At 58.4% G+C, this 8428-nt stretch overlaps 1 protein-coding gene across 3 annotated transcripts in view; it reads left to right on the forward strand.

Annotated features, from left to right (window-relative positions):
* The window catches only part of POMGNT1 (protein O-linked mannose N-acetylglucosaminyltransferase 1 (beta 1,2-)), a 24450-nt gene that overhangs the window by 15349 nt on the left and 673 nt on the right, over window positions 1–8428 (forward strand). The window contains exons 2-20 of one of the 3 annotated variants that reach the window (XM_045291727.1): window positions 481–651; window positions 1259–1373; window positions 1488–1606; window positions 2259–2324; window positions 2402–2515; window positions 3699–3816; window positions 3979–4077; window positions 4259–4386; window positions 4638–4708; window positions 4914–4989; window positions 5177–5260; window positions 5346–5387; window positions 5558–5616; window positions 5906–5978; window positions 6055–6183; window positions 6269–6394; window positions 7558–7622; window positions 7797–7841; window positions 8052–8187. In XM_045291727.1, the coding sequence (XP_045147662.1) occupies window positions 532–651; window positions 1259–1373; window positions 1488–1606; window positions 2259–2324; window positions 2402–2515; window positions 3699–3816; window positions 3979–4077; window positions 4259–4386; window positions 4638–4708; window positions 4914–4989; window positions 5177–5260; window positions 5346–5387; window positions 5558–5616; window positions 5906–5978; window positions 6055–6183; window positions 6269–6394; window positions 7558–7622; window positions 7797–7841; window positions 8052–8187 (1785 nt within the window). In that variant the 5' untranslated portion in view covers window positions 481–531. Of the gene's footprint in view, window positions 1–480; window positions 652–1258; window positions 1374–1487; window positions 1607–2258; window positions 2325–2401; window positions 2516–3698; window positions 3817–3978; window positions 4078–4258; window positions 4387–4637; window positions 4709–4913; window positions 4990–5176; window positions 5261–5345; window positions 5388–5557; window positions 5617–5905; window positions 5979–6054; window positions 6184–6268; window positions 6395–7557; window positions 7623–7796; window positions 7842–8051; window positions 8188–8428 lie in introns of those variants that run through there. The other 2 variants (XM_045291726.1, XM_045291728.1) reach the window with 2 other exon arrangements.

Genomic DNA, 8428 nt, shown 5'->3' on the forward strand with positions numbered 1-8428 from the left:
AGCAGCGCGGGCCCGAGTGGGGCTTTGGCCCCCTGAGCCGTGAGTGCCTTCGGGCGGGGTTCGGGGAGGGGCCGCGCAGACCCGGCAGGTCTCGAATCCAGAGCGGAGGAAAGCGGGGCCAGATAGGAGAAGGCGAGGGTGGAGCGGGTGAAGGATCGGGCAGTAGCTGCCCTTTGCCACCCCAGTTCTGGGAAGGCCATTTCGGGGCTGCTGAATCTTGAGGATCCAGCCCCCGCCCCTCTCTTAGAGTCCAGGGCAGCCCTGGCTCAGCTAGCTTTTCCAGCCCCAGAGGAATTCCCAGGTGTTCAGACACCTCCTGAGGTTTACCTGCCAGGCCCAGAGAAGTTGAGCCACTTCCCCCAGGTCACGCAGCACGCAGGCCTCCTGGGAAAAGTTCCCGGAAGACCCTCCCTATCTCCCCTAGAAGGCCTTAGACTTTGAGAGCAGCACCTTACCCACGTGACACTCTGGCCCCTGCAGATTCCTGAAGCCATGGGCCGGCCGGGACAACGGTGACCCCCGCAATCCAGCATGGACGACTGGAAGACCAGCCCCCTCATCAAGCCCTTTGGGGCTCGGAAGAAGCGGAGCTGGTATCTTACCTGGAAGTATAAACTGACCAACCAGCGGGCCCTGCGGAGGTTCTGTCAGGTATAGGGATGTCCCAAGACCTCCCCCGGGCTCCCTTCCAGCTTAACCCCAGCCTAGACCATGGGCACTGGGCCCCACTTTGGCTGCCCCCAGGCTGGAAAGGGGAAACTGCTGCGGCTCAAGGCTCAAGGCCCCACCAGGTAGCGACTTGGGCCCAGAATTCAGCTTTGGCCTCAGAACCCAAGCCTGACCTCGGTTTCTGGTTTCTGAAGTCCGGTCAGGGCTTCTGCCCAGAGGCACACACCTGTCAGGTCAATGGGAAGGGGAAGGTGGGGAGGAAATCCTGGTGTTCCCCTCCCAAGCTTGGTCCCCTGAGACTGGTGCCATCTCTTGGAACTAACTGGAGGGGATCTAGGAACGTAAGCCTTCAAGTGGAAGAACGCAGGAGCTCTGAGCAGTGAGGGCCCAGGTGGAGGACGAAGGATTACGGGAGATTACCGAGAAACCGGGCCCCAGGCCGAGGATAGAGCTGAGTAGATAAAGGGAAGCAAGTCAGGCCTCAGGTTCTCCCTGTGTCCCCAGTGCAGCCAGAACCCTCCTTTCAGGAAGACCCTCTATTACCTGGAGGAGGTGCCCCTCTTTAGTCGTCCCCGCCCCACCCCCTCAGACAGGAGCGGTGCTGTTCCTGCTGGTGACTGTGATCGTCAACATCAAGTTGATCCTGGACACTCGTCGAGCAATTAGCGAGGCCAACGAAGACTCAGAGCCGGAGCAAGACTATGGTGGGGCCCGGCTGCGGATGGGCTGGGGGTGGTGGTGGTGAGGAGTGTCAGCATTTCCCAACAGGGGCCATTCTGTTGTGAGGATGGTCTCCATGGCCTGTTGCGCCCCTGCAGATGACCCCCTTGGCCGCCTGGAACCACCACACCGCAGAGGCAGGGGCCCCCAGCGGGTCCTGGATGTGGAGGTGTACTCGAGCCGCAGCAAGGTGTATGTGGCAGTGGATGGTACCACGGTGAGTGAACCAGGGCCTGGCAGCCTGCCAATGGCCTTCTGCTCGGGCACACTGGCTCTGGGGCCCCACTGCCTGGGTGGGACCTGCAGCTCTGCCATTGTGTAGCTGTGTGACTTTTGGAGACCTCAGCCCCTCCTCTGTGGACTGGGACTAATGATTTCTACTTGTTCAACGACTGAGTGAAACGTCTGTGAGATGCCTGCTATGTAGTGGTATCTCAAAAGCGGCTATTTGTAGTAGGAGGCAGTTCATTGATTGATTGATTGATTTCAGAGGCTTTCCTCGTTGCTTAGAACCACTGCCTCCTTTGGACTCAGCCTTAGACGGGGCCCTGGGGAGCTGGAGGTAATCGAATCTGGCCCGACCTCAAGTGGCTCAGTCAGACAGAGGGTTGTGCACACTCGGGATGAGGCCGAGAGAGCCCAGGACTCTTTCAAGAGCCACAGAGGTCGCAGAGGGGACGATGGTCGAGAGAGGGGAGCTCTCTGGGTGAGAGTGCTGTGGAGGCCTCTGTGACGGGCTTCAGGCTGGGCTGGGAGAGACCTGTAAGGGCAGGGCCAGAGGAAGGAGGGAAGGCTTCATGGCCCTGGAAGTGCCCACCGGCAAGGGACGTGCATGCCAGAGTGATGACTTTGTGGTTGCCGCCCTGTAGGTGCTGGAGGACGAAGCCCGGGAGCAGGGCCGGGGCATCCATGTCATTGTCCTCAACCAGGCCACGGTGAGATGCCAGGGGGATGAGGGACTCTTGGTCTCCTTGTGGTGACACCAGCTCACAAGAGGTATGTCCCCTGCCAGGGCCATGTGATGGCAAAGCGTGTGTTTGACACGTACTCTCCTCATGAGGACGAAGCCATGGTGCTCTTCCTCAACATGGTGGCCCCCGGTCGAGTGCTCATCTGCACCATCAAGGTCAGTGACTGGGCCTGGGCACTGCTGTCTTCCTTGTCCCTGCTCAGGGTCTTGGTTCTTTTGTGCCCCTAATACGGCGTGGTGGGAATAAGCCCCGGATGACCGTGACTCGGGGTCTACTCTTAACCATGCCATTTTTACTAGTTCTGCAAACAGTCCCCGAACACCAGCTCCGGGCCCAGCACTCCTGAGTGCTAAGGATGCCAATGGGGCCCGCAAGTCAGGCTCTGCTGCTCAGCAACGAGAGATAGCCCCCAGATACAACCGAGTCGAGGTGCAGTATCAGGAAATGATAGCTTCTGGGTCAAAGGAAAGTAATAAAGCCTGGGAGACAAGCAAAGGGGGTGCTGTTTTAGAAAGGAAAGCCCGTTGTAAGGACCTGGCATCTGGCACAGAAAGCTGGAAGAAGTGAGAGGGGAGGATGGTGATGGGGGACACTCCGGATAGAAATCCTGGCAAGCACAGCGGCTCCGAGGTCAGAAGATGCTTGAAAAGCAGCATGGAGCTGGCGCAGAAGAAAGGAGGGCGGGCGTTGAGTGATAGGAAAAGGGAGCAGGGAGTTAGTAAGGGACAGAGGGCAGAGGGTGTGGGGTCATAACTCAAAGCCACCCTGTAGGAAAGCACTGCCTCTGTGGTTTTCCAAGCTCAGTAGTCACAAGAGCAGAACGCCTCATCTTTCTCCCCGAGAGGCGCTGGTGGTTCGAACTGCTGACCTGTGGTTGGCAGCCACATGTGCAATGTGTCACCTATGACACCTCCAGGGCTCCCTATGTGGGATCATCCAAACCAAGCTCACTGCCATCGAGAGAGCCTGGAGGACAGGGTAGAACTGCCCCTGTGAGTTTCTGAGACTGTCATGCTCGAAGAGAGTAGAAAGCCCCATCTTTTTCCTGAGGAGGAGTGGCTAGTGATTCCCACCTGCTGACCTTGTGGCTGGCAGCCCAATGTGTACCCACCAGGGCTCCCTCTAAGGGATCATTGCTGCCAGGGCTTAGGAAGCGCGTGACCTTGGCTAGTTCTTGGAATGCAAACCTTGAGTTCTCTCATCTGAAACGAGATCAACTGCAGAGGCTTGTGAAGACAATTTAATGAGCCTGTTTAGGTAAGAGGTGGTACATGCCGTAGAGAGTCCCGTCTCCCGGAAGTATACCACGCATATTGACTGTCTTCTCTGCTCCTCTAGGATGAGGGCTCCTTTCACCTCAAGGACACGGCCAAGGCTCTGCTAAGGAGTCTGGGCAGCCAAGCTGGCCCTGCCCTGGGCTGGAGGGACACCTGGGCCTTCGTGGGACGAAAAGGAGGTGCCAGCATCAAGGGCCTGTCAGGAACCGAACCCCAGGAGATGGGCTAGGGTGGGAGGCACATAGCCAGTGGTGGGAGGGATGAGCATCGGCAGGGAGATGGGCCAGAGGCCCCAAACTGGAGCCTGAGTTCCTATTGCCCCTCATTTCTGCTCCTGCCAGGTCCGGTCCTGGGGGAGAAGCATTCTAAGTCGCCTGCCCTGTCCTCCTGGGGGGACCCAGTCCTGCTGAAGACAGACGTGCCACTAAGTTCAGCTGAAGGTGGGGTTGATTCACGGGGCAGGAGCTTGGCTGGTGGGTGGGCTGTAGACACCAAGCTACCCTGACTTGCTGTGGGGTGTCTTCACCAATTCTTAGCCCCTTCGTGGGACTTGGGCCTTTTACCTTTCCAGACCACACTGGCCTCGTGTCCCCAGCACTGCTGTCTGTGTTCCTCCCGCAGAGGCAGAGTGCCACTGGGCAGACACAGAGCTGAACCGTCGCCGCCGGCGCTTCTGCAGCAAAGTTGAGGGCTATGGGAGTGTGTGCAGCTGCAAAGACCCCACGCCCATCGAATTCAGCCCTGACCCCGTAAGCAGTCTTAGACGCTAGGTTTGGCAAGGGGCTGAGGGAAGGTCCAGGGTGGTCTGCCCTTCCTCTAATCTGGGAGGGACGCAGGAGGAGGTAAGAGAGTACCCTCCACCTCTTCCTTGCCTACCTTGGAATTTAGGTTCTGAGACACCTCCTCCATCCCTTGCTCTGGAGTACTGTTCCCTAGGTGGGGTTCTGGGTTTGGAGAAAGAAGTTGGAAAAGATCTAAAAGCTGTCTCCCTCCCCCTCAGCTCCCCGACAACAAGGTCCTCAACGTACCTGTAGCTGTGATTGCAGGGAACCGGCCCAACTACCTGTATAGGTAAGCTTGGAGCAGGCTGTTCCCCTCACTGAACCGAGCAGGTGGGGACCCCAGGCTCATCTGCCTACAGGAGGATCTGCTGGAAGGGGTGGATGGGCACCACGTGCTGGGCCCACTCACCTGTGTGGGTTGGCGTTGGGGAGCACGAGGCACCCTGGGCTGGTGCAGGGACCCAGAGGCGCTAACCCACTCCTGGCCTCCCTAGGATGCTGCGTTCTCTGCTCTCGGCCCAGGGAGTATCTCCCCAGATGATCACAGTTTTCATCGACGGTTACTATGAGGTGAATGGGGCGTGGGGTGCTCAGGCTCACAAGGCTGGGGCTGGGAGCTGCCTCTCTCCAAGCTGGCCAGGGCGACAGCCTGGAGACCTGCTCTGTCATGTGAAGCCTGCATATGTGGGCAGAGACAGGGTGGTGACCTGAGAGCCTGCCTCCCTCCCACCCCCCTGTCCCCGCCTTACCTCCCCAGGAACCGATGGACGTGGTGGCATTATTTGGCCTGAGGGGCATCCAGCACACTCCCATCAGCATCAAGAATGCCCGTGTGTCTCAGGTACTGCTGGGCAAGGGTGGGAGGGGCAGGCCGAGGCCCGGCCCGCCACCTCACTGCTCACGGGCTGCCTCCCGTCCCTCCCCAGCACTACAAGGCCAGCCTCACTGCCACTTTCAACCTGTTTCCCGTGAGTAGGCAAGACAGGACTCTGGAGCTGGGGAGGGCACATGTGGGCGCGAGGTCTGGTCCTGGTACGGAATCAGCCCTGGGCCTCGTCCTCCAGGTCTGGGGGCAGGGAGGTGAGGGCGGGACCAGGGTGGCTTGGGATGAACCTGTGCCCCTCACCCTGCCCTGCAGGAGGCCAGGTTTGCTGTGGTTCTGGAAGAAGACCTGGACATTGCTGTGGATTTCTTCAGGTGAGGGGTTGCACCTATGAAGCACCCCAGGCCACCCTGGCTTGACCGGGTCTCCAGGGAAGAAGGCAGCGAGGTGCTTTGGAGAACTTTCTAGAGATAGCGAGGTTAAGAGTCGGGGCAAAGCATTGGGAAAGGGTACGTTGACAGGTGTTAGGTCTGGAGCAGAGGGTAGGAGAAGGTGAACAGAGACTGGACAGTGGGCATTTGGGGCAGGGAGACATGACCCCTGAACCCTAGCCCCCGGCCAGCCAGGACTACTGTGCGACTGGGTTAACCTTGCCTCTCTCAGCTTCCTGAGCCAGTCCATCCACCTGCTGGAGGAGGATGACAGCCTATACTGCATCTCAGCTTGGAATGACCAGGTAGGCCCGGTGGCCCATGGTCAGTGGGGGGAGTTTGTAGATAGCCGGAGCTCATCCCCTGGGGTCCTGTCCCCAGGGCTATGAACACACGGCTGAAGACCCGGCCCTCCTATACCGCGTGGAGACCATGCCTGGACTAGGCTGGGTGCTCAGGAGGTCCCTGTACAAGGAGGAGCTTGAGCCCAAGTGGCCCACACCAGAAAAGGTGCCGTGGCGGGCAAGGGTGAGTGGGCCGGGTTGCCCACTCCTCTGTACACCTTTGAGCCCTCACCATCTTCCATGCCCCGCAGCTCTGGGACTGGGACATGTGGATGCGGATGCCTGAGCAGCGCCGCGGCCGGGAGTGCATCATCCCCGACGTGTCCCGCTCCTACCACTTTGGCATTGTTGGCCTCAACATGAACGGCTACTTCCATGTGAGCAGGCGGCAGCGGCGCTTGGGAGGGTTAAGAACAAGGACTCTGGATCCACCCTAGCCCTGCCACTTCCTAGCCATGTGACCTTGGGGACAGGACCTCCCCTTCTTTTTGCCTGTTTCTTCATCTGGGAAAGGAAGGTTCACAATAGTACCTACCCGATAAGGTGGTGAGGATTAGAAAAGTGGATGTCTCTAAAGGGGAGGGGCCGTGAAGAGGAAGACCCTCAAAGAGAGGGATTCCCACCGAGGCTCCATCCGTGGGCTCAGGCACAGGAAGGATTGTGAGGAAGGTGCAGGACTGGGCACTGTTTGCTTCTGTTGTGCACGGGGTCGCTATGGGTGGGCGCTGACTCGATGGCCCCTAACAGCAACATATAATGTCTTTAGAATTAGAAACATTATATAAGGGCCAGCTGGTATTATTTTCCTTATTACTATTCTGAGCACTAGACTGTGGGTGTAGAGAGGGTATGTTTGCTGCCAAGCACTTCTCTAGCCCTGCGAGCTCTGCACCCTCCCCTGTCCTTGAAAGTGCTAGGTCCCAAGCCTTAGTCTGAAGTGAGCAGGGAGACTCCTTGGTCCCCATACCCCAGCTGGCTATGTCCAGGGGGCCAGCAGTTCAGAGATAGCAAAGGAGACCTGGAAACCACCCAACCCCAAAGAAATGGACGGCATCCAGCTTGGAACCTCCTAGAAGGCAGAAGAGCATTCCCCCCTCCCCACCACCCCAGGCCAGCGGATACAACCCCCTGCCCCACCTTGCTAAAAAGATAGATGTTCACCGGAGGCCGACTCACGACTTGAGTCACAGCACTTGCTTCTCTTAGTCCAGCTAGGCTCTCTGCCCACTCCCGCCCCGCCCCACAGGGCCTTTAACAGTTCACTATGGCTACAGCAGCAGGCCCAGGGGGCGCCGCTGGAGACAGGACTAGCTCAGGGGTCAGTGGCATGAACTCCCTGTGTGGCCATGAGCTCTCTGGGATTGGTAGAGCCCCCTCAGGACTCGTAAGAGCCTGCCAAGGGTGCTACAAAGGGAGGCATTAGCGGGACCTTTTCAGGTCCTGGTGTTCACCTGCGACCCTGTGGACAAGTGTGTGAACAAGCAGGCAGGTGTAGATTGGGTGTTATGAGGCCCTAACTTCACCCTCATGTCCACTCTAGGAAGCCTACTTCAAGAAGCACAAGTTCAACACGGTTCCAGGTGTCCAGCTTCGGAATGTGGACAGGTGGGGTCTGGGGAGAGGGGAGGGGGGAAGGCTGCCTACAACCTCTGAGGATTCAGTCCCCAACTGTTCCCTCCAGCCCTGGGACCTGCCCCAATTCCCATGTGACCCTTCGCCCTGCCCCTGGGATGATAGGGGGCCGCTGCCCCCTCCAATCACCCACTTCCTCCCCTGTAGTCTGAAGAAGGAAGCTTATGAAGTGGAAATTCACAGGCTGCTCAGGTATGGCTATGGGCCGTTGCTGTGTGTGGCAGGGAACGGGGAGGAATGACTTAAATGGGTCTTGGCTCCACTATGAACTTAAAATGCAGGCTCCCTGGAATTCCAAGATAGCAAGCAGCAGACCATTAAACCAAGCACCCCGGCCCCCCGTATAGCGTGCCTATGAAGTGAACCTTGCCTTGACCTAAGTCCCCTACCTCCCCACTGCAGTGAGGCCGAGACCCTGGACCACAGCAAGAACCCCTGTGAAGACTCTTTCCTGCCAGACACGGAGGGCCGCACCTATGTGGCCTTTATCCAAATGGAGAAAGAGGATGACTTTACCACCTGGACCCAGCTTGCCAAGGTGCCCCAACACCACAGTCTACCCTACACACACACACACACAGCCGTTGTTCTGGACTCTTCTACCTCACAGCTTCTCTTCACGCCCTCCGAGGCCCTTCTCCATTGCATTGTTCAAATCCTACTCCAGAAGATGCTAACTCTTAACAAAATTGAGAAGACTGCTGAGGACGGGTAGAGGCTGGCCGGAGGGTTTTCAATGCCCCCTCCTCACAGTCTCTGGCCTGTGTCTCGCCCCCCCC

This window comes from Echinops telfairi, unplaced genomic scaffold, assembly GCF_000313985.2.
Source record: "Echinops telfairi isolate 266 unplaced genomic scaffold, ASM31398v2 ScPeMD7_443;HRSCAF=831, whole genome shotgun sequence".
Classification (NCBI taxonomy): Eukaryota; Metazoa; Chordata; class Mammalia; order Afrosoricida; family Tenrecidae; genus Echinops; species Echinops telfairi.